Source organism: Gymnoscopelus braueri, assembly GCF_963280865.1.
Source record: "Gymnoscopelus braueri genome assembly, chromosome: 1".
In the NCBI taxonomy this organism is placed as follows: Eukaryota; Metazoa; Chordata; class Actinopteri; order Myctophiformes; family Myctophidae; genus Gymnoscopelus; species Gymnoscopelus braueri.
The window spans coordinates 26948714-26973946 of NC_137603.1; the positions used below are offsets into that span (position 1 = coordinate 26948714).

The window sequence follows — 25233 nt, forward strand, 5'->3', positions numbered from 1 at the left end:
GCCCCCATCCACAGGGCACGAGGGGTTACTGAATGGTTTGATGAGTGTGGAAATGAATGAATCATATGGCCTTCGCAGTCACCAGATCTCAGCCCAATTCAACACCTATGAGAGGTTTTGGACTGGTGTGATCGCCTCAGTCTCTCCACCACCATCCTCAATTTAACACCAAATGAGTGGATTTATTTTGTTAAAGTGGTGTTCCACCGCTCCAGAACAATTCCAGAGACTATGCCAAAGTGCCTTGAGGATGTTCTGGTGGTCAAAAACCTTACCAAGACACCCTTCTGTGTCTACTTAAAAATGTCTATTTTGTACTCATAAAAGGTTGAACCACATTTTTATGAAAATAACAGAATGGATGTAATGGTCAAAATGAGCATACAATTGCCAGTTACTATTATTGGATGATTTGAGTAAAATGACAAAGATTTCTATCAAAAGGCAAAGACTGAAACAATATTGAAAACGCTGCCAAGATTAACACTGACAAAATACATGGTTCCAAGGTATCAGGAAGCAGATTGTGTTTTCCCATACAAATAGAGGCGGTCCTGTGTGCAGGAGTGGAGATTTCCTTTGCAAAAGGCCCAGATTCCGAATGGTCCACGAGCAATAACCCACCCAGCATGACTCAGACAGCCCCCCAACACACCCCATCATTCAACACAGTTCTGTGAGGGGAAATCCTTGACTCAAAAACCAGCTGTTAGTCTTTCCCCCTGACAGCTGACTTCTAGAAACTTCTGCAAAGGATATAGGTGCTTTTCTGCTGTCAACATCTCAATTTTACTCACGTTAATATCCCCAGACAACAAGCAATTGTGAGAAAGGCAGGGTCTGTCTCCTAGGAAATTTAAGTGTGGCCCAAATGGTATATTAGGTAAAAACAGATGTCCAAGAACAATCTCAACTGAACCCATATCCCAAATTCATTTTGCTAATTTGTCAGCACACGTTGACACATTGGTTGTTTCCCACAATATATATTCTATGCACTTCGGCCTGGTGTGTGCACAGCTCAGCCTGAATGGTCTGCTGGGTTCTTCCTCATCATGACAGAAATCTATGCTAGTGCAAACTGATCCCATTAACAGTTAATGGACACACACACACACACACACACACACACACACACACACACACACACACACACACACACACACACACACACACACACACACACACACACACACACACACACACACACACACACACACACACACACACACACACACACACACACACACACACACACACACACACACACACACACACACACACACCTCTCTGTGGAACATGTGCCTGCAGTCTAGTCCAGTGGTTCTCAACCTTTTCAGGCCGTGACTCCCCAAAATAATCATATTTGAACTGAATAAAATTGTGAAAATTGTGAAATTATTGTGATAATAGCAGATCTACAAGCTCACAAGCTTGTAGATCGGCTATTTTCAAAAGTTTTGCCTCTTTCTTATATTATTGACAATTTGACCAATGTTTGACCAGTTTTTATAGTATAGTTTGTTGATTACTTGTGATGCTCTAATGGTAATTTTTTAGGTATTAAAAAGCTCTTAAAAGTCCTTAAATTGTCACTTCACTGTCATCTGGGGACCCCCCCCAAATCCCAACCCACAGGTGGAGAACCACTGGTCTAGTCTAGTGGAATTAAGAGTCAGCATCAATTTCATATCCTTAACCAAATCCTTTCTTTCACATCCTATATTTAATCTGACTATAACTTCAGGTAAAAAAAAAACCTAAAAGGCATTCAGCTAAACGCGACATGTAGCTTAATATTGGTTTGTCAGCCAGCTGTCGTGTTGCAGCACATATTCAGGTACAGAAGGAACTGATACCATAATGGTGATTTACATGATGGGCACACAACTGTTGATCACATGCTGTGGATTGTGTGCTGCTGTAATTAGCAGCAGTGATTTAGGCTTAACAGTTCATTGCTAAATTCCACTAATTTATCAAGTGAACAGAATAGAACTATAAAGTTGAGAAGCTGACTCTCCTTTATCCCAGACTGGTCTTATAGCTTAAGGTGGCTCCTCAAGAAAACATGAACATCTTAAATCAGCTTAATATTCAGCCAAACTGAATGTTAAACGCTATTTACTTAATGAGTGTGTTTAATGTAACGGGCCTTAAAGTACATTTACTCAAGTACTGTACTTAAGTACAATTTTGAGGTACTTTTACTTTACTGAAGTATTTCCAGTTTCCAGTACTTTTACTTCTACTCCACTACATCTCAAATGTTGTACTTTTTACTCCACTACAATTATTTGAAAACTTGAGTTACTAGTTACTTTGTAGATTTTGATTATTATTACAAAACATACATTAACCAATTCAGCCCTGTATACATTTCGGCCATTTGAAAATAGCCAATCATGCTCACAATGCCATGCATTGTGAGCATGTAGACCAGCTATTTTCAAAAGATTTTTATACATTTGAAAACTTGTGAAATGGGACATTCTGCATAATGAGTACTTTCTACTTTTGGTACTTCAAGTACATTTTGATACCAATACTTTTGTACTTTAACTCAAGCAAAATTTTTGAACACATGCCTTTTAACTTGTAACAGAATGTTTCTGCATTGCAGCATTGATACTTCTACTTAAGTAAAATATCTGAGTACTTCTTCCACCACTGCCCATTATTACCCACGGTATCCGCATAGTAACTGGGTTCCCAATGCCTGGCCTGATCTCTCTTGTTCCATGTTCTCAGCTCAAAACAGGACAGGAGAATAAACCAGGACAAAGCTATTCTAAGGGGAGGTAGACAAACTGACCTGGATGAACTGGATAGTTAGGGCTGATTTCCCCACGCCGCCACCACCGACCACCACCAGCCGATACTTCTCCTGCACCGAGCCGTCCTTCCAGCCAGCCATCGGGGACACTTCTAGTGCTCTGATCGCCGCTGCCCTAAACAACCACAGTGAGCCGAGGCAGAAACACCCACTTTTCAGCTAAAACTGAAAGGCCTTGCAGTTTAAAAAAAAAGGAAAAAAAAGAATCAAGAGACCAAAAAAGCAGAGACCTAAATAGGCTCCAAATCAAGATTTTTTTTTTTTTAGATGATCGGCAATAAATAATCCGTTGTGGGAAACGGACGATCGGATGGGGATTGTGACGGGGTTGCGTTTACGTTACGGGCTCCCGTCCATACATGCATACATACGCCCTCTTATTTCAATCGTGTCTGGTCTACTCTTCTCGTCTCGACGCTGCCGATGCGAGATATACGAGTCCGATTGGAGTAAATGAACTGCTCGAGTGAAGATGTCTGTCGCTAGGGGGCGCTTCTACACCCCCACAGAGTCCAGAGTCTGCAATTACACTTGCACTTTAATTCCAAATCATATAGGGGAGAATGGGGTATGGTGAGGGTGAGCCACTTTTTCTTGATTGATTGATTGATTGATTGATTAAATACTTTATTAACAGTTTGCCAAAAAAAGCACAGAAAGTACAGTTCAATACAAAAGGATGCTAAAAGGATTAAACCCAAGAAATCACTATGGCTTGTTTCCATTGGGGTCTTGTGTATTCAATTGATAGAAACATTTAATGACACACAATAATATACAATACTATGCAAAAACATCATAAACGAGTTGTAATCAAGAAGTACAATATATACAGTAAACAGTTCGGGGGGGCTTTCTGGTGATAGGCTTGGCCTTTTTACAGGGGCCGCCAGTTCCGAATTGCAGCCACCTGTAAGTGCTCTTTTAGAGCGGTTTTGAATGATGGTTTTGAAGCATGGTGGTTACCAGAGAGTGCAAGTGTGCAACCATAGACCCCCCACCCCCCCTCAAAATACATAATGCAGGCCTAGTGGACAAATTATTGAGCACTGAAAAAAGTGTTCCTTTTCGGCACAACTTAAAGTTGCTCTTGAAAAAAGAAGAAAAAGAAGCTGGTTTCCATCCTATAACATTAATAGAATAAGATTTTGTACCACACTATTAAAAGGCCATGTGGCGTAGCTATAATCATGAAATCAATATTTTGTCACACATGTAAAAAATATGGTTCACTACATATTATCCAAACCATCACATGCTGCTGTTAGAAGCTACTGCATTCATGCATACGTTGGTCATCATTAATGAAGACTGTGGTTTGTTTGGATGCATGCATCATGTAGATGTCGTCACGTGATGTGGGGGGAAATAAATGGATGAATTGGCTTTTTATCATTGCAAAACTGATATGTTAACTTAACATGATAGATTGACATTCATTGTTTGACATTGTTCATATTACACAAGACAGTAAAAAAAAAAAGTTTAAATTTCTAAATGATGGTTTTATGCATGTAGGTTTGCAGCATTAGCCCACAGTAGGGGTTACAGCGTCCTCTGGTGTCAAAATAAAATACTAAAAAGAGATGGGCGTTTGAGGTGTAAACTGTGGTTTATTCAGGTTTAGGGCCAAAGATTGGTAAGTAAAAATAAAGTTTACAAAAATTGTGTCTGGTTATGTGGCTAAAATGTGAATAAAATACAACATGTTTACTTGTTTATCCTAACCATTAACTTGAGGAAAAAAGAGACACTTATTTGTCTGGAATATGCATAGTAGAAGAACCACCATATTTGTATGGATTCAAGTAGTTTGATATTTCACATCTAAATAAATGCAATATTTCATATGCTAGACTTTAGGGTCTTGCACCCAAAACGAATTGGTATTATACAGTGTAAAGCTATGCTATCTATACCTGGTGGCAAAGCTCAGCAATGTTTGTAATCAAGTGTACTACTAACACAACAGGAACAGACAACGTAATATGGTGGGAAGACACCTGTGCTGCTTTTAAACATGTATACAGGAAGTGCGTATGCTGCTACTATTTTCTGACCTCAAAGCCCCAAAGTCAAAGCCACATTCAGTCACAACAAAGTTCCTGGAGTGACAGCTCTTGCACATATATTGTCAGTGTGTAACTGGTGCTGTGAAACTTTAATCCAGCATATTCCCTTTATTTGATTAGAAAAGATTAGAAAACATGGGTCTGTGTGAACACTAATCCATACTGATGTGGGATTACCCACACATATGGGGGTAACATTTACAGATAAGAATGAACTACAAAGGTATCTCATATTTATGGGTGCAAATGTAAATTAACATGATTACACCAGATTTTCTCTCACGCCCATGTTATATAACTGTTTTAGGAAGACCCAAATTACTCCAACTGCAGCATAGCATCAGGTATTCAAGGTATTTCAGCCTGAATCACAATCCACAGTGTAAATGTATCAATTTGTCATTCCCAGAGTGTAGATAAATTAACACTCAATATTTACAGTGCACAGCTATGGAGCTGAAGCCTGCAAGAGCCAGACAAGAACCTGACACTCTGGATGAATGAGAGAAATGTGTTAATCTGCTATTTTATGAAGAAAGACCTCAATGTTTTTACCATATGATATGGATATTCTATTTCTAACTAAACAGTTCTTAGACTAGAGTAGGTTATCAGACAGACAGTAAAGGGGAAGCTGTCTGGTTTCAAATTACAGTACTCTAAATTGACTTTTTTTTATGGATAGGTCATGCTACTTTTTCATTGATTTACCAAGTAAATCAACTCTAATCAACTAATTAATATAACATAACATTGATCAGCCTCATGCATGCAACTGTCTAGAAATTATGTTGCACATCAACAAGGAACTAGTTCACAGCTGTATTTTCATCCAAGATTGCACCATATCCTGTTGGGGAAAAACTCACTTGAGTTTCACTTTATTTCCAATGCTGGTCACAATTCAACTAAGCCAATGTTCACATAATCTAAATTGAAATAAATAATAAAACAAAAAAAATCTTTATTTAAAATAAGACTTATTGGCTGACAAAATGCAAGAATACAATGGAATGTGTGTTACAGTCCAAATGACACCGACATTATGACTAAATGAAATAATTGGAAATTATTTTTTAAATGTTTATTGAAAATCAAAGATATGACAGGTCAGAAACATTACTTGGAGGACTATAATAAAGGTTTTTTACACATAATAGTGATGGAAAATGGCAAAACTGTGTAGAAGAGATTGACTGTATACTAGAGCTCTTATTTGACTGATCAGCGGCAGTAAAGATGGACAATATACAGTGAGAGAAAAGACAGATTACTCTTAGAAAGTGAGAGGGATCAGCTTGTTTGACAGATAGAGATGCTTTTAGACAGCTGTCTTTTTCTGGGAAAGGTTGATCTTGTCACCCAGACTCAAGGCCATACCCTTTAAATGAAGAAGGGAGAAATTGTTGGATTAGATTCTAAAAAAAAACTTAAAAACTCATTTAAAACATTCAATCAAAAAGTAACCATTCATTAGACAAAAACAGCCGATCTACAAGCTCACAACGCATTTTTTGGCGAAGAGATTTGTCGTAGAGGGGAAACAATTGTCCAACTACAGAGCAAATTCAGGTCCGTTTTACTAAGTCTTGAGGGTTTCAGTGGTTAATGAAATTTGTTCAATCTGCACGACTGACAGTAGGTTAATGTTCTCCTGTGATCAACATATTGACATCGTTGTTCAAATTAATTTCACCTTCCCTTTTCTTCACAGACACATGCCAGAGGGCTTTAGAGGGCAATAATGGTATAGCTGCTGAGACTCACCTGGCTTTTGGCTCTGATGCGAATGTGTCCATTAACAGGTGCATCAGGCCCCAGGTGGATGGGCTTCTCAATGCTGACATTAGCCAGGGCATCTTCTCCAAAGATGGAGCGTGCATAAAGGTTGGCCGCCATGAAGCCACAGAAGCCAGACAGTGCCTAGTTTATGTGAACAACAGAGGATATTAGAATATTGTCAAGCCACACAAATACTTGCCAATATGAATACAATTGATGTCTCAATGGCCTTGCTGTCTTCATCAGGATATTCCATGCAATGCAGTCATACTGACCTTCTCAGGAGTCAGGCACTTCATGTTAGTTGAACCGAGGATGTGGCGGAGGTACTCATTCAGGTCAGTGATGTTGGTGTTCACCGTCACCTACAGTAAAACAACAATGTTTTTTGTTTTAAAAAATATATATTTTAAAATACTTTTATTTACATCATGACTACATTTTAAAAGTAGTCATGTTTCCTTGAACATCTTAAAATCAAAGCTTGGCTGAATTCAAATAATCAATTGTGTAGTGCACAACAAATAAACAGAAACAAAAAATAAGGAACTTGATTAAACCACAAAGTACCAAATCTGCTCAACCAATCTGGCCAAATAAAGACCCAGCATACCTTGTTCTCCCACTCAAATTCGGCCCACATCTGTCTGAACTCAGCATCAGTACACGAGGCAGGCTGGATGTAGTCCATAATGTCAATGTGGATGTCACTCAGGACAACACAGTTCCTATCACTTGCTGCTCCCGACACGTCATAGACTACAAAAATACATATGGTCAACATGCGAGTGACAAAATAACATTTGGTTCATGACTCAGATGAAAATAAGTGTGGTATTATTTTGTACAATGAATGAAAAAAAAGCTTCAAATATGACCTCTTACCAATGTTGCCAAATATAATGCCATTCTCTGTGGATGCCACCTTTACGTTAGCCTTAATGTTAGCAAAATCATGAGGAGCTAGAGTCAGCGGAGAAGGCTTCTCAACCAACTTTAGGTCACCTGTGAATTGAAAGGTAACAGTTATATATACAGTATATACAGTACTTGGTCCTTCGTGGCAAGAGTGAACACATGTAGAAAGAATGAAAGACAAAACTAGCAAACATTTTTTTCCAAGGAGATAAAACTCAACTCACCCAAAGTAGCAAGCTCCAATGTACAGTTCTGAAGAGTATCATTGGTTTGGTTGACCACCAGGACATCCAGTACTATGTCATACTGGTTGACATGAACATAGGCCTCAGCATAGACTGGGTCAGAGAAGCCCGTCAGCTGGGTCACCTGTAGAAGGAGGTCAAATTAATTCAAATATACTATATATGCTGATTTATAAGACACAAATGTTCCATTTGTATTTTATGGTCTTGTACTACTGACATATGCAACATGTCATCCATTTATGCTGCCCTAAAAAGCCAAAGTGCCGTAATTACGATTTTGGACACACCGACTTATTTGTGTATCCCAAAGGTCAAATTAGCCTTCGTGATTTGGGGGGATAAACAATTACCTCAAGAACAGATATACAATTAGTGTAATATCACTTATAAGCTGATATCTAAACCCATTTATCAGTTGTTTTTTCCGTAGTTACTGCACTTTGGCTTTGTAGGGCAGTATGGTTGCTGACCATTAACAACTTCAGTGCCTTTTGCTGGTGATTTAAATAAGAATTAGCATTCTATAGTCAGAAATAAAATATTGCAAATTAGAAGCAGGAATACTAAGCCATTTGCAGGCATGAATGGCCAGGATTCCAACATGAAGAGTCAACCACACACACTAATGTACATTGTAAATTATCATGTCAGTAAAGTAGGGCTGTACCTTGTTGAGTTTGGAGGCCAAAGGATCAGCAGCCTCCTTCCTTGATGTGGTGCCCATGGCAGCTAACAGACTGAGCTGAAACTGGTCCTCCTTAGAAGATATTTCAGACTTAGCTGTCAGCTGCATGAAGGAGATGGGGTCGTCGGCCTGAACTGTTACATTGCGCTTCTCAGACTCTTTCTATTGGTGCAAGGAAGACAAAAATAAGGTTGATTAACAACACGCAGCATTTCATGTGATTATCCCCTGTGCTATAAACCATAAGAATCAATCTTAAATGGCAATAAAACGGCAACATGAGGTGAAAATATGATGAATGAATAAACATCAAGGTGCAGGGACAGAAATACTGTTCCTTATTAATAGAGCTGAAAATATCTCCTAGATCAAATAAACATGACATAAATGTTCACTGCCATAGCATTGTCCTTCTCATCCTTGAGCTCTACAAAAATGTCAAGAAGTTCAGCATTGAGTTCAGCCCTGGGAGTTTAAAGCAGTTACCTTCTGTGACAGCTTCTCTTCCTCCAGTCTGACAGTGAGCATGTGTGACAGAGATTTGCGGCACTCCTTGTTAAAAATGTCATTCATGAGCGGTGAACACTCAGACAGGACCTTGAGACACAGCGAGATGCGGTCCACGTCATCATCTGTGATTGGCTTCTTGGGCAGAGTGGACTTGCCCAGGTGAAGCACTGTGACCATGATCAACATGGATTCTGCAACGAAGCACTGAAATAGAGAGGCCAAGAGCATGGATTAGAGGGATATATTCATACCACTTTGTTGATACAGTAGGTAGCAACTACATCTCCATTACTGAGTGACCAATGATAAAGCAGGCAATTGGTTGCATAATAATAATAAAGCCTTACTGAGAACTTACAATTTAACCATTTAAACCCTATTTTGTTGAACGGATTCCCTCAGGGGTCTATACTAGGCCCTCTCCCTTTTCCCTGTACACCAAATCTCTTCAATGAAAATAGCCAATCTACACACTCACTCACTCACAACACGACACGTTGTGGGCTTGCAGATCTGCTATTTTCATGGAATGTTCGCCCCCAGAATAAGGATGCTAGGGTTCAAGTGGTTAAACATTTAGCAATGAATGCTTCAAGAATTGAATGCTTTAGAAATTAAGTGAGAGCGACTCACATTTTGTTTCTTTTTGTCCTGTACAATAGCAACATAGCGTAAAGCCGCTTTGGTCAGCGTTGTAGCCAGGGAAGCGGCCACATAAAAATCACCATCCATTAGGAAACCTCGGAGTGGGGGTCTGGAACACACAAGGATCAGACACATAGTAACAGCTCTTTTTAAATTTAACATTGCTATTTCTTTATTCAAAGAAATAGCAATATTTTACTTTTCATGTTTTGTCTTACAGTGATGAAAGAAATGTAATCATTTAACAAATTTGTACCTGTCCTCCTCTTTCTTGGAAGGTCGAGAGGAGCTGAGGGCACTCTGTGTCACATATGTCCCCATCTCTGTCACCAGCTTCTGAGCTGGGGCTGCGTTCACCTCCTCTTCTGGTTTCAGCTCTCCAGCCTCTTTCTTTATCTCATTGTCTACTATGGGGATCTGAAGATATCAGACAGACAGGTGTTGCAGATTCACATTCTCCTTGCAATGCTGTGCAAGTAGTGTTACAGTAACTTGATGCCTGATAATTCAACAAGACAATCATACCTCTCCCAATGACTTGCGGACTTCTGTCATCACATTTTGAATATCATCCTTTGTGCAGGAATATTCCCCCAAGATCCACAGTGCTCCTCTGTAGATCCTAACACAAAATAAAGGTCACATGTTACCAAGATCCACAGCTCTGAACGCACAAAATCCACTGTTTTCCAATATTTATTTATTTTAAGTATAACACAAGGCTTTTAGCGAATAACTGTTTGATTGTCAGAATCCACCAATTCACTAAACGGTTTACAAAAGTCACGTACCCCATTATTTCTACCAGGACAAAAGGGAAGAGGGACGTATTATTTGTTTGCTTGTTAGATATGGCCGTCAGTTCTTATGTGACGTGATGTTAGAATTGGATTTAGAATAGAGAAAACAACTCTGTGACCCAGGGGGCCATAGAAGTGATGTCAAGAACAAAAACAATTGACTGCTTCAAAGTAACTAGGATGTCAAACCTAGCGTCTCTCTAAAACTGTTGTGATGTTTTTATAAGTGGGACTATGGATGGAAATTAGCTTCTAGCTAAATCCAGCATGTTTACATGAGATCATGTTCAATTGGTTGAATTCTTGTACATGTATTGAATGTTGATTAACGTATATCTGCATAGTATAACTAGCATCTATCAAACAAATAGGCAACTAGAAGGGATACAAGGAAAGAGTGCTAGAGGGTGAGGTGTTGTCTGAGTTTTCAGACTGTTTAGGTGGAGTTTATTCCAAAGCTTGGGAGCCAGGAGGGAGAAGAGTGTAGGAAAAGTGTGTTGGCCAGGATGATTTAGGGAAGATGATTTAGGGAAGGGACGAACGCACTTCCTGTGTTAGCTGATCTACGGTAAATGAGAGTGAGTGTACATCCACACAACACCAGAAAACTAAACACAGTGGCAGGAGTGCTACCGGTAGAACACCACAACATGTTTATGAGGCCTTACTTGACCGTTTTGATGGCATGGAAAACCTCCAGCATCTTCTCTATGATCAGGGGCCTCAAGTTCTCAAATCTCTGAATCGCCTCCCGCACAAACTCCAGCACATCTGCTGCAGCCGCCTCATTAGTGTCGCTTAGGAACTCCATCAACTGAAACACGCACACGCACACGCACACGCACACGCACACGCACACATCCATACATACATATATAAATACAGGAACAAAGAAAGCACACTGTATGCTTAAACCACATAAACCCTATTCTGGGCATGTCATAATAGCCGAACATTCAGCCAAAATAGGCCAAAAGGCTGCGAAAATAGCCCATCTACATGCTTTGCTCACAACACGTCGCAACGTGTCATCTTGTGCTCTTGTAGATCAGCCATTTTCACTATTTGACATACAGAAATATATAGGGTTTATTTAACCCTACGAAATATAGAGGGTTTAAGTGGCTAAACCAAATATCTGGCTCTCTCACACAGATAACTATCTTGGCGACATCAGGATCCATTGTGTTTGAATAGTAGGCAAGCTCACCACAGGAATGACATTGGCAGCCATGTCAGGGAAGCGCACGCTGCAGGAGTGGAGGGTGCGCACCAACAGTTGCCTGTATTTATCAGTGTCCTCGTGCTCCGTTACATTGTTGGTTTTGATGACCTCCTTCTTCAGCACGATCACCAACTGGAAACCAACAGAGGGGCTTTAGAATTTGACTCCAGGTGTCCATGTTGGCACAGGCAATGACAACATGCACAAACACGACGTACCTCTTCTACGTTACGAGAGGAGACGAGGTCCAGGGCCAACTGCAAGGTCTTCTTTCTCACCTCCAGGTCGGGTGTGCTCAGAACACGCAGGATGTCCATCACTAGGTCCTGAAGTAAGAGGGGAAATATAATATTTTTTTTAATATACAATATAAACAAGACTGAAAATCCAAAAAACAATCAGGTTGTTGAAAATACCTGAAGCACTCGCTCATGAGTAGGATGATCCTTTAGTTCAATGAGACGATCAAGGACAATCAGCTTCACATTGTTGTCACTCTCCTTGATGATCAAATCAATGTAGCACTGGGCAGCAGCCTGGAGCCCAACAAAACAAATTCAATAATTAAACAATACCTGGCTAAAATATATAAAAAACACCAGGCCCTATGTTATCACACAATGTGTGAAAAAGAGTGTTGAAATCAGTTTGGGGGAATTAAGCACTATTTATGGGTCCATCAGATGCTCAACATCAGAGTCAAAGCCTTGGTAGAGTACCTTGATGGCTGTGGGTGCACTGGAGAGGGTGACAAGAGTACCAGCAGCTTCATATTTGACAGCTGGGCTGGATGACTGCAGCAAGTTGTAGATACAGCGGATAAATCGGGCACGCTCAGATGGGTTGGCATGGCACACCTGACGGTGGGGAAGACAGAAATAACAAGGACACAGGTGTCAAACCGGCTGTTCTGGCAGTGTGCGGTTTTGCTATCCAGCTTTAAAGCACCATAGAGGCATCAATACATGTCATTGTCTATTCACAGCTTCAGCCATATATCGTACAACAACAGAAAATCGTTATTTTTAGATTTTGCGTTTGTTTTGATTTTCTCCTAAGTCATTAAACATTACCTGAATAACTGAGTCAATGCTGACTGAAAATAATTGAGTGTTTAAAGGTATATTGGGTAGGATTTGTTGGCTGCGGTTTGCACTACTACCTACTGCCCAAAGGTTGACGCCCAGAAACATCCTCCTGTACCAAGTAAAATAAGAAAATACAGGCAGAAGGAAGGGTACAGATAGATACTGCCACACACTTCTAGTGGGTCATAAGTGATGATTGAGAGGGATTATTTGAGTACGAGTCCTATTATTTTATCAATTACCTTTTAGATTAATCTAATAATCGAGAAGCACGTTGTTTGAAAATACGTTAATAAAATTGATTAGTTTGATTAACTGTTGCAGCCCTATGAATTCCACAGACTATGAAAGTATAGTAGTTCAATCATAGTCAATGGGCTAAACATGCCAGCCCACCGGTATTTAAGCATAATAATAAGGTATCTGACTCACTTTGTAAATCAGCTCCACGATGACTAGCTGGAGAATATCACCAAATGTGTGCACTTGATCGATGCATGTGCTCAGGTAATCCAGAGCTCTATCCTGTAAAATTAAAATGATAGTTACTATGTTTGAATAAATGTTATAACAAAATGATACTGTATGTCTTGTGTAACAAACAGAATGAGAAAAGGAAATATGCTACAAACCTGGTCTGCATGGATCAGCATCATGAAAGCATTTCTTTTACAGCTGGCATCTTTCTCATTGACAAGGAAATCATGGATCAGCTCTGGAGCATCTGGGATGAGATGTTCAAAGTTCCTGGACAAAATAAATGATTAGTTGATGATTAGTTGTTCTCAAACAATAGAGTCAAATGGAAAGGTTGAAGAGAATATGGTATTTTATCAATTCAAGTGAACAGCAATACTATGAACAGTGTGTACTACCTATAGATAGTGTAAATTGCCAGGACAGCATTGCGGCGAACATAGCTGTGTCGGTGTTCCAGGCAGGACCGAATGGCTGGCATGAGAGGCTCCAGTAACTCCGACTCCTTCAACTTGCACAGGAAACGCAGGGTAGAGCCACGAATGAACTCATTGGGGTGCTGCAGGTCCTGAGATGCAAAGGAAGATTATGAACTAAGATTAATCTGTAACTGATGTCGAAAAATAATAAAGACAGCATGCCCGCAGAGTTACCACCTAAAACGGAAACTCATTGAGTGCCATTAACGTGTTTCACGTGTTTTAGCGCTATGGTGCAACGTGCCATTAACGTGTTTCACGTGTTTTTGAAAAAAATAGAAAAAAAGAAAAAAACCAAGATATCATTATCTGAAGATTTGCAGCTCCATCCACTCCTTGTTTAACTTATAACTGAAAAAGGCTGTATCTCGCTTCCTAAGCACTTTTTTTTTACTTTGAAAAAATAAAAAGATAAAAATTGTAATGGCCAGAAATAGATAATAATAATTTGGGCACTCAATGAGTTAAGAAGAGGCCAATACATTTTGGATTGGATGTTGGGAATGTTTTCTGTGAAAATAGCCTAGGTGCTTGTGTAAGGTTCTCGCATATGGCAGGGAAATCAGGACAACCACAAAACAAAAAATGTCAACAAACTCTTCGGGTTTATCAACAACTGCTCAATTTATATCACGTAATCATGTCTTATGGACCTGGAAAATATAAAATAAGGGGGATAATCAAATAAATTATAGTGTGCGTCTCCCTGTTGGGGAAGACATGTCTATTTAATCTTCATCTTAGATTTTCTGCTCTACCAAGACAGTACAGCGTAGAGAGACAGGAAGCCACTGGCAGAGAGAAGGAGCATATGGTCAGTGCATAACTGGCTGCACGACTGCACCACCAGGCACCCCTTCAGGAACCTTACTTACCATCTTACTTAGTTACCATTGCTTTCAAACTACATTACAAAACCTGACTGAGTATGTTTAGTTTGTCAATTTAACTCTACACTCTGTTGCACTGTTGCAGTATATGTACCATGCCTTCACCTGCAGCCTTAATAGATCAGCATTAGTAGATGTACTGTATGGGAGCAAGTTATTATAGAACTTGGTATAACTTAGCCTACCTTTCTGTAGGCATCGCAGACCAGGATCATCTCTTGAAGCAGTTTGCCATCTGGGGTTGTCTTAGGAACAATCTCCCAGAAGATCAACAGCAACTTCTTGATCGTGTGGTCTTGAAGTGGCAAGACGAAGCGAATTATGGTCATCAGCAGTCCAGGCAATTTCTCGCCATTCAGTATCATGATGATCACCTTTTTCAGAGCCTCCGTCTTTGATTTCATCTCTCCCTTTTCTATGGACAAAATAATCATAATTACATATTCATCACTAAAAGAATGCACAGGATAGTTAGAACTACATTTTGTCTACATAATATTGCTAATTTCTAAATCAGTTTTTGACAGCAACATAAATGTTGGGAAAGGGTCAAGCAAACATTGCATCTGGTATACTATAAATTGGTTAAATGTTTGTTGGTGAAAACTTTAGAAAATGAGTTAGTAGCATTAGATACCAATACCAGTATCGGAAAAGCTGCCGATACTGCCTAAAATGCTGGAATCGGTATTGGCGAGTATGCCAGTCTATGCCATTCCGATACCATGTCATTTATCACATGACGAAATTACAGAAATAATTTTAATTGATGCTGCACTACTGTTTTATATTCTTACTGTACAATTTACATTATTATTTTACTAACTTTGAACTATTATTAGTGGATTTTTTATTTATTCCTAGATCAGTGGTTTTCAAACTTTTAAATTTCAAGGTCTCCCCATAACTCTGAATGTACAAATGGAACCAATGGAACCAAATGGACCCATCCATTTGTACACTCTCAGAGTTATGGGGGGAACCCCCTCAAGGCACCCTGACGCCCACTTTGAGAAACACTGTCCAAGACATTTTTTAATTACACACTGGTAATGGATCTGTACTCGGTATCGACCGTTATGCAAGTATCGGAATTGGTATCGGGAAGGAGAAAGTGGAATCGGTACATCTCTAGGGAAAAAGTTGGTGTAATCTCTCAAATGTAGTTTGAATTAGTAGTTGAATGTGTAGTTTCAAGACTCAAAGAGTCCAAAAAGTAAAGTTTATAACCACCGCCCAATTTTCTATATGGGGACTTTGGGGAAATACTTACCCAGATCATTTTTAAGGCTGACTTCAGATGGGGGCTCCGAGTCATTGGGAACGTTGATGAGAGTGTAACAAACATTTTCTGCAGCTGTCATTTTGCCGCAAAAGGTGCCTCTCTGAAGAATCCAAACTAGGGTGATTTCTGAATAATAAATGAGATGTGAAAGCAAAACAAATTAAACACATTAAAAAAAAATACTTTTAGTTGGTGGAGAACACATTAAATATATATTATTTGTACCATAATTAATAACATTTCAATTGTACAGTTGGACTGAAAACAACAACTGCACATGATAAATATGCAGTTAAGAGCATACTTCAGTTTTCTTTTTTGTAGTATACAGCAGCAAAGCAAGACATGTAGTGAATAGTGATACAAAATTATACAGTTATAGTGGCAAATAATCAGTGTGATTTTAAATGGTGGCTATAATCTTCTATAATCCAATTTATTTCATGAGTTCTTAAAGAAGTGTCTCTTCTTCGATATACAGATTCATAACATTGATTTAAGTGTCCAAGTCACAGGAATAACATGACAATTCTTTAACATTCCCATTTGCCACAGGAGTCTCACTGTATGAATGACACTCTACAGACCTGTTGAGAGAGCAATGGCTCCGACTTAAATGCACTGCTTACTAAATGCACTGCTTGCACTGCTTACTAAAGACATTCAACTGGTCTGTGCCCACTGCCAGACCATTTACGTGCACTGGGTAAATAAATACAATAAAATAAAAAACAATAATAACATATAATGCAACATAAAATCCTGTTATTTGTCTATATTATACACAGAATGTAAGTATTTGTACATCAGTGGTGTAAAGTAACTAAGTACATTTACTCAAGTACTGTACTAATGTACAATTTTGAGGTATTTGTTTTACTTTACTGGAGTATTCCCGATGAAATACTTTTACTTCTACTCCATCTCAGAGGCAAATATTGTACTTTTTACTCCACTACAATTATTTGACAACTTTAGTTACTATGAAGATCTGGATTATTACTACAAAACACACATTAACCACTTCAGCCCTATACTGTTTATGATGCCAATACTTGTATACTTTTACTCAAGTAAATTTTGAATACATTTCTCTACATTGCGGTATTGATACTTGTACTCAAGTAAATAAATGGAGTACTTTTTCCACCACTGACTGCTGTACATAAAACAAGGGTCTTTGGGGGGGGGGGGGGGGGGGGGGTACCAGGGGGTCTACAGCAAAATTAGTTAATAAAGCGTCACAGTCATTTTAACCCCTTTATCCATGTTTTATACTTTGCTGCGCTATGAGCTTGTAGATCTTTTTTTTTATCATGAAAATCTGTGCAAATCTTTGAATATATGTTTTTTAAAGTGAACATTTGTAACTCAAATCTTTGCTTCTGTAGGGTCCCTGGAACTAAATAGTTTGAGATGGGGGTCCGCAGCCAAATACATATAATTTTGGGGGTCCTTGACATGAAAACGTTTGAGAACCACTGGTTTAACATAACCTATAACATATATTTAACATAATATAAACAATCATGTGCAACGAAATATTAGGCAGCTCGAGTAGTTTACTTTACAGTGGAGAACAAGACAGAAACTACAAGCTAACGACGTGTAGCGTTTAGCTTTTAGAACAGTACTTCTTGTCAGCAAGCGATCGTAAGCAGGTTTTGCAAAAAAAAAGCAAGTAAGTTCTAATGAAACTAAACGACCTATTGTTTGATCCACAGTGTAAACAAACAACACTGAGCTGTTATGGATGACATGTCGCTAAAGCTAGCATAGTGCATGTTAAGCTAACTAGCTAACTCTGCTGAGGGAAGCAATGAAATGGAGGACAGTGACTTTCTGCTGGACAAAACACACGTTACGCATTAAGTAGTGATTAAACACACATACCTATAATAAGATTATACTCCCAAAGTGTCTTCGGAGGTGTCTGGTCTTGTCTATTTACATGAGTAGGAGCGCTGACATTCTATCCTCTGGGTCTAGGCTGCTGTTCTGTTGGACTTCCTTAGTGACGTGGAGGATCCGTGTTGTGAGCCACATCACTGCTACGGAGCGCCAACAGGGTCAAATGCATGCATGATGGATGGTAACCGTAAGCAGTGGTGGGAAAAGTACTACACTTGTTTACTTAAGTAAAATTATCAATACTGCTATGTCGAAGTACTAAAAGTCCGGAATTCTAAATTTACTTCAGTAAAAGTACAAAAGTATTGGTATCAAAATGTACTTAAGTACCAAAAGTAAAAGGACTCATTATACAGAATGTCCCATTTCAAGCTGTATACAAATCTTTTGAAAATAGCAGATCTACAAGCTCACAATGTGTCGCATCGCAATGCATTGTGGTGTAAGCTTGTAGATCGGCTATTTTCAAATGGCCGAAATGTATATATTCAATTCAATTCAATTCAATTTTATTAAAGTGTCAAATCACAACAAGTTGTCTCAAGACACTTTACATGTAGAGAAGAGACCCGACATCCCACCCTGAGCAAGCAATTTTGCGACAGTGGCAACGAAAAACTCCCTCTTAACTGGAAGAAACGTCAGGCAGACCCTAGGCTCTAGGGTGGCGGCCTTCTGCCTCGACCGTGTAGGGGGAAAGAAGAGAGAGAGAGGGGGAGAGACAGACAGAGGAGAGACAGAAAGAGATACAGTGCAAGTAGTAACAATAACACTAGCAGCAAATATAATAGTGTAAGATAGTATATGATAATATAATATAGTACAGCAATAGTGTGTATGCAGTATATAATGGTATAATAAAAGAATGTTAAGATAATATACAGTATAGTGTAGTGGTATAGTGTAATGTAGTAGAAATCCACGGTCGTGCTCCATGGAGAGGCCCGGTCCGCAGTCACAGTGTTGAGCCGCAGCTGGGGGTCCATGGACCTGCGACGTGGGAAATAAAAGAAACTCCGGGGAGCAGGTCCCCGGTTGTAGAATTAGTGGCAGGCCTTACTAGAGCGTGAATCCGTACAGGGTTGATTACGATTGTACCAATGGGACACAAACCCACACAACCAAAGGGAGGACGAGAAAAGAGAGGACGAGAGGAGAGAGGAAAAGGGGGGGGGGGGGTGGGGAGGGGGGGGGAGAGGATGACTATAGGGTGACTGAGTCTATACACTTTGGCTATAGGCTTTATCATAGAGAAAGGTTTTTAGTCTAGTCTTAAATTTACAGAGTGTGTCTGCTTCACGGACTGAGACTGGGAGAAGGTTCCACAGCTGAGGTGCCTGAAACTTAAATGCTCTACCTCCTGTTCTAATTTTTTGGGGGTTTCTTGGAGCTGTAAGCATTTTTTCATACTGTGGACGCAATGGTGTTCTGGCTGGTTTATAGGGCTCGATGAGTTCTTTGAGATATACTGGTGCCTGTCCATTGAGAGCCTTGTATGTGAGGAGGAGAACTTTAAACTCTATTCTGTATTTAACCGGGAGCCAGTGCAACGAGGCCAATGAAGGAGTGATATGATCTCTTCTTCTGGTTCCTGTCAGTATGCGCGCAGCGGCATTTTGGACTAGCTGCAGGCTTTTTAGGGAATTACTTGGGCAGCCTGATAATAAAATTTGCAATAGTCCAGCCTAGAGGTAACAAATGCGTGGACAAGTTTTTCTGCATCATTTTGGGACAGAATGTGCCTAACTTTTGCAATATTACGCAGGTGAAAAAAGGCATTTCTTGAAATTTGTTTTATGTGGGACTGAAAGGACATATCTTGGTCAAACGTGACTCCCAGATTCTTTACAGTGGCCCTGGAGGTCAAGGTAATACCATCTAGGTTAAAATTCTTATCGGCTAGTTTATCTCTGAGGTGCTTAGGGCCAAGTACAATAACTTCAGTTTTGTCCGAGTTGAGGAGTAGGTAATTACGGGTCATCCAACTCTTGATGTCTATAAGACATGCTTGAAGTTTAGCCAGTTGATCTGTTTCATCTGGCTTCATCGATAGATATAATTGTGTATCATCTGCATAACAGTGGAAATTTATAGAGTGTTTCCTGATTATCTCACCTAAAGGAAGCATATATAGAGTAAATAGTATTGGTCCAAGTACAGAGCCTTGTGGGACTCCGTATTTAACCTTTTCGCGTAATGAGGGTGTGTCGTTAACGTTTACAAATTGAAATCTGTCAGACAGATAGGACTCAAACCAGTTCAATGCAGCACCCTTAATGCCAACCAAATGCTCTAGCCTCTGTAACAAAATATGGTGATCGATAGTATCAAATGCAGCACTGAGGTCCAACAAAACCAGTACAGAGAGAAGGTTGTTATCGGATGCAATCAGGAGGTCATTTGTGACCTTCACCAATGCCGTCTCAGTGCTATGGTGTGCTCTGAATCCTGACTGAAAAGCTTCAAATAGCTTATTGTTATGTAAAAAGTCACATAACTGCTTGGCGACTGCTTTCTCAAGGATTTTAGAGAGAAATGGAAGGTTCGATATAGGTCTATAGTTAGCCAAAATGCCTGAGTCGAGAGTAGGCTTCTTGAGGAGAGGTTTGATGACAGCTACCTTAAAGGACTGTGGTACGTAGCCCGTCACCAGGGACATATTGATCATATTGAGTAGGGATGCACCAACCGGGGTCAGGACCTCTTTAAGTAATTTAGTTGGGACTGGATCCAGGAGACAGGTCGTTGGTTTGGAAGATGTGATCATTAAAGTGAATTCGGAGAGCTCGACCGGAGAGAAACTGTCCAAATATACACTGTGTCGCACAGCCACTTCTGAGGATACCACATCGGAGGGTGGTCCAGCAGGGGCCGAGAGCAGAAGGTTATCAATACTATCTCTGATGGTATTGATTTTACCATTGAAAAAAATCATGAAATCATTGCTGCTAAGGGATATAGGAATACGCGGATTAGTAGAGTCATGACTTTTTGTCAATTTGGCTAGAGTGTCAAAAAGGAACCTATGGTTGTTTTTGTTTTCCTCTATTAAAGATGAATAATAGGTGGCTCTGGCATTGCAGAGAGCCTTCCTATATATTTTAAGGCTATTCTGCCAGGCTATACAGGATTCTTTCTGTTTGGTTGAACGCCATATTCTTTCAAGCTTACGTGAAGTTCGCTTGAGATTTTTAGTTCCAGAGTTATACCATGGGGCTAGCCTCTGTTGCTTTATTACCCTCTTTTATAGGGCTGAAGTGGGTAATTTGAAATAATAATCAAAATCTACAAAGAAACTAGTAACTAACATTCTCAAATCATTGTAGTGGAGTAAAAGTATAATATTTGCCTCTGAGATGTAGTGGAGTAGAAGTAAAAGTATTGAACATTGTAAATTATGTTACTTTCCACCACTGCTGGGCACCTCAATGCGAAATTGTTCAAAAGGAAAATATCGGCTGAAATAATGTAAAATATACATGATTTTAACATGGGAAAATATCGGCTGAAATAATGTAAAATATACATGATTTTAACATGCAAGGTACATCATTATCAGAGCTAAATGTACCCTTCAATTAATTGTTTATGCCATAATGACTGGCATCCACAGGTTTTGTAGCAATTTGTAGCAACTGTTGAAATATTAGGCCTCAAATGTGAAATGTTCAAGCATGTTCAAATCATGTATAGTAGTACTTTACCTTATTTCAGACAAAGCATACATTTTTAAAAATGTTGCAAGAAAAAAATGACCCAATTTAACATTTAGGCGCCCAGAATTCTCAGGTGCCCAATCTTCCAGTTACTGTTGCACTTGCAGGGCTGTGTGTCTGACGTGGTGATGAGCAGCACGGAGACAGTTCCTGGTTCTCTTCCTGGGAGCCTCTCTGAGTCGTGTCACCTGCAGGCTTCTCAGATGACACAACAGTTGTGGAGTTTATAAGAGGGGGCCAGGACGAGGGATAAAGGAGCGTGGTGGAGGTCTTTGTTCCAGGGCCCCGCTGGCTCCTGTCAGTATTAACAGCAAGGATGTGGAGACAGACGTGGTCCTACAAATACCTGACGGTGCACCAAGATAGCAGGTGAGTTGGAAATATTGAGGCCGTGCACAAGAAGGTTCAGAGACGCTCTCTATTTACTGAGGAGGCTCCGGCTCCTTTGGTGCAGGAAAGTGTTGCAGATGTTAGTCTGGGGAATGTTATCTTCTATGAGGTGGTAGCATCAGGGCCGGCCGGTGATGCCAACAACAGGTCAATAGACTGATAAAGGCTGTTAAAGGAGCCAGTCTGGACTCCCTGGAGGCAGTATTGCAGTAAAGGACACTTTCAAAGCTACATGCCATCATGGACAACAGCTCCCACTCTCTGCACACAGAGGAGGAATATCAGCAACCGACTGATCCATCTGGGCTGTTCTAAGGCCCCCTACCTGAGGTTATTTCAGCTGGCGGCCACTCATTGTCCTGCATATAAGAGAGTATAGAAGGCTTTTTGCCAGACCCAAGGGGTCGGGCTTACATGAGGCTTTGTACCTGTTTCGTCCATACATGGGCATGGTCACTTTGTCCTCCGGCCCCAGCCAAAAAAAAGTCTGTCACTTTGTCCTCCGGCCCCAGCCCAAAAAAATCTGTCCCCCAAAAAAGTCTGTCCATACATGGGCATAGAAGGGACACACGTCGTGCGAAGCCCGGCCATTCAAAAGTCTGTCCCCTTTTTGTCACGAACTATTCATGACATCATTATTATGTCACAAGTATGTAATTAAGTAAAGCTGCCAGACCCAGACTTCATTCTGGGTCTGGCAGAACCAGGTCTCCTGGTCTTGTTTAATAAACCCTTTACTTGAACACTATTCTGCTGGTTGTGGCTCTGCATTTGGGTTCAGCACATTCTGCTATCGTGACAGTGATGGTGCCAGTGATCAATTTACCATATTAGGGAGATCAACAGTCATCGGCTTACTTGATTGGCCAACCCAACTCTTCGTGCTTTGTGGATTGGTCAAACTTTGGGTGACATTTGTGCCACTGAACAGGTGTAGTGGTTTTGCTCTGTGAACCTTGAGTTGCCCTGGTGTTTGGAAAGTGCAATGAGTGACTACAGCTTGATCTACGGTGTAAGACATTTTCAGCTTGGCTGTGCATCTGTATGGTTACCTTGCGATCGTGCTGTTGCAGTGGCGGACAAGGTGTACGCTTTCATAGGGTGTCTGAATGAACAAATGTCGGTGTATGTTTTCAACACCAGTGTCTCTACGATGGTTGCCCCCAGTGACAAATGACCTTGAGACTCCCACCGTGCGTGATGCCTTCACAGCGGTTCTCATCGAAGATGTCATCTACGTGTGGGGAGGGGAGCTGTTCGAGGGCTCCTGCAACGTGCTCTATGCATTTGATGTCAACACCCACAGATGGTTTAAACCCAAGGTTTGTGGGACTGCTCCAAAGGCGAGGAGGGGCCACTCAGCCTGTGTCCTGGGGAAGGTCATGTATATCTTTGGAGGAGTGATGACTGACGATGATTATCCTAATAATGACCTCTACAAGCTGGACACCACTACAATGTTCTGGTGTTTAATTAAGGCCACAGGCATTTTACCACCTGCATCCTCAGATCACTCTGCCACCGTCATCGGGACAAAGATGTTTGTATTTGGGGGCGATGGCCTCGACCAGGCGAAGCTCTACAGCGACATCAGAGTGTTTGACACAGAGATCAACTGCTGGCTGAGCTTGCCTTCTTTTCAGACAAATAAGCACAAAGAAAGATGGGGGTCAAGTGTTTATTCGGCCTTTTCCTACAATGGAGAGCTGTACATCAACAGGGGCGTGACCTTCAATAATCTGTGGAGATTCAATCCAGAGACCACCTCCTGGAAGAATGTTGAGCTGAAGGGGAAGCGCCTGTCTAATACGCATGGGATGTGCTGCTGCATGGTGGGAGATCGTATCTTCCTCTTTGGAAGAGGAAGATACGTACAAACAATCGGTCTACCACCAATAATCGGTAACCTTTACATCTTAGACTTGTGTCCTAGCTTGAAGACATTATGCAAGCTAGCAGTTATTGACAACAGTGTGGAGCAGTCAGAGCTCCCACATGACATCAGGTGGGAACTGGCAACCATGACTAACAACAGCAAACAAAAACCAAAGAAAATAAAAATAAACTGACTCGCTGGCGGTAAGGAACATAGGCCTACATATTGAATGGGGGGCACTGGGCAAGAAAAGGTTGAAAACCACTGGTTTAAACTGTTCTGCATTTTGCTGGGGACGCCCTGGAACCCCCTCAAGGACCGCGGGGGGTCCCCAGATCCCACTTTGATTGTGTAGTAAAAATGTGCGGTAGACACGGAGATAGTGTCTATCTGTTAAATGAAACCAACTACTGAGACGAAATTAACACTGTTTGGCACCTTCAATCCAGGGGTCATCTGAAGCTCACTCCCCAAATCTGGGACCATTTGGTCTATCTCTCCCGATAGTTATGCCCCGGGCAGGAATTTGCAAACAGACACCTTTTACTGTAAGGCAAGATCTCTTGCCTTACAGTAAAATTGTAGTGTTTTGCCAATAAGCTCTATGCACAGCAGCCCACGAGACAAGTAAGACGCGCGAACGCTGGAAGCGAACGCAGCTCGAAAATTAAATTGGGCCTCTTCTTACTTCCTTCACAGGTGTTACCAATCATACTAATGAAGGCTTGGTTCCTTTCTGGTGTCAGGGTGCTGATATTGTGTATGTTGGCTCACTGGAAACACTCTGTTACTGTTTTTGCCAGTGGGTCTCAAAGTGTGGTCCAGGGACCCTCATGGCTCCTTGAGGGGGTTCCAAATGGCCCCTTAAAAGGTGTGTAACTCTGAGAGTGTATGGGTCCATTTGGTTCCATTTGTACACTCTCAGAGTTATGGGGGTCCTTAAAACAAGGGAACCAGGGGACCTGGTACTGCAAGACCCCTAGTGGTTGAAATCTGAATGGCCGGAAATCTGAATGGCCGACAGAGCACTACGTCACGCTAAGCTTGGCCAATCAAAAAGAGGGACATGTAAGCACCATATAAGGACAAAAACGTTGAACCGGGAGGAAAAACGTTGACCGGGAGGAAAAGAGGGACCGACAAAGCCTCATGTAGGCCTGACCCCCTGGGTCTGGCAATTAAAAGGTTTGAGAACCACTGTGCTACACGAAATGGAACAGAGCCTTAGTATCATTGGTAAAACCTGTGAAGGAAGTAAGGAAGAGGCCCAATACCCTCGCGGCCCACCAGTGGTCCCCCGACCCACAGGTTAAGAATTAGTGGGATACAGTATGTCTAGCAAGGTTGGTAAAGTTGTGATAGCACCCAAGACGTAAGACAAGCAGGCTGCAGATGTTTTT

The 25233-nt window shown here is 40.8% G+C and overlaps 2 protein-coding genes across 2 annotated transcripts in view; both read right to left on the reverse strand.

Moving 5' to 3' along the window:
• The window catches only part of rras2 (RAS related 2), a 33930-nt gene extending 30664 nt beyond the window's left edge, over positions 1–3266 (reverse strand). Inside the window, exon 1 of the mRNA XM_080424819.1 lies at positions 2816–3266. Within this exon, the coding sequence (XP_080280945.1) occupies positions 2816–2917 (102 nt within the window). The 5' untranslated portion in view covers positions 2918–3266. The remainder of the gene's footprint in view (positions 1–2815) is intronic.
• Positions 3267–5970: 2704 nt separating this feature from the next.
• copb1 (COPI coat complex subunit beta 1) lies at positions 5971–17961 on the reverse strand. The gene is made up of 22 exons (XM_080424488.1): positions 17834–17961; positions 15929–16066; positions 14841–15070; positions 13685–13854; positions 13442–13556; positions 13242–13334; positions 12441–12578; positions 12138–12257; positions 11940–12047; positions 11707–11853; positions 11165–11310; positions 10222–10318; positions 9953–10113; positions 9685–9805; positions 9028–9255; positions 8524–8703; positions 7833–7977; positions 7576–7695; positions 7304–7449; positions 6966–7055; positions 6676–6831; positions 5971–6289 (listed from the first exon to the last, which is right to left on the reverse strand). Exons 2-22 carry the CDS (start codon positions 16017–16019, stop codon positions 6230–6232), a joined length of 2862 nt encoding a protein of 953 aa, XP_080280614.1. The 5' UTR covers positions 16020–16066; positions 17834–17961; the 3' UTR covers positions 5971–6229.
• Positions 17962–25233: the final 7272 nt, after the last annotated feature.

Coding starts and splice junctions, on each gene's coding strand:
- copb1 (XM_080424488.1), bottom strand. CDS start 16,019: ATGACAGCTGCAGAAAATGTTTGTTACACTCTCATCAACGTTCCCAAT. Junction 7,696..7,832: donor ATTGGAGCTTGCTACTTTGG/GTGAGTTGAGTT, acceptor TTCAATTCACAG/GTGACCTAAAGTTGGTTGAG. Junction 6,290..6,675: donor GCATCAGAGCCAAAAGCCAG/GTGAGTCTCAGC, acceptor CTTCATTTAAAG/GGTATGGCCTTGAGTCTGGG.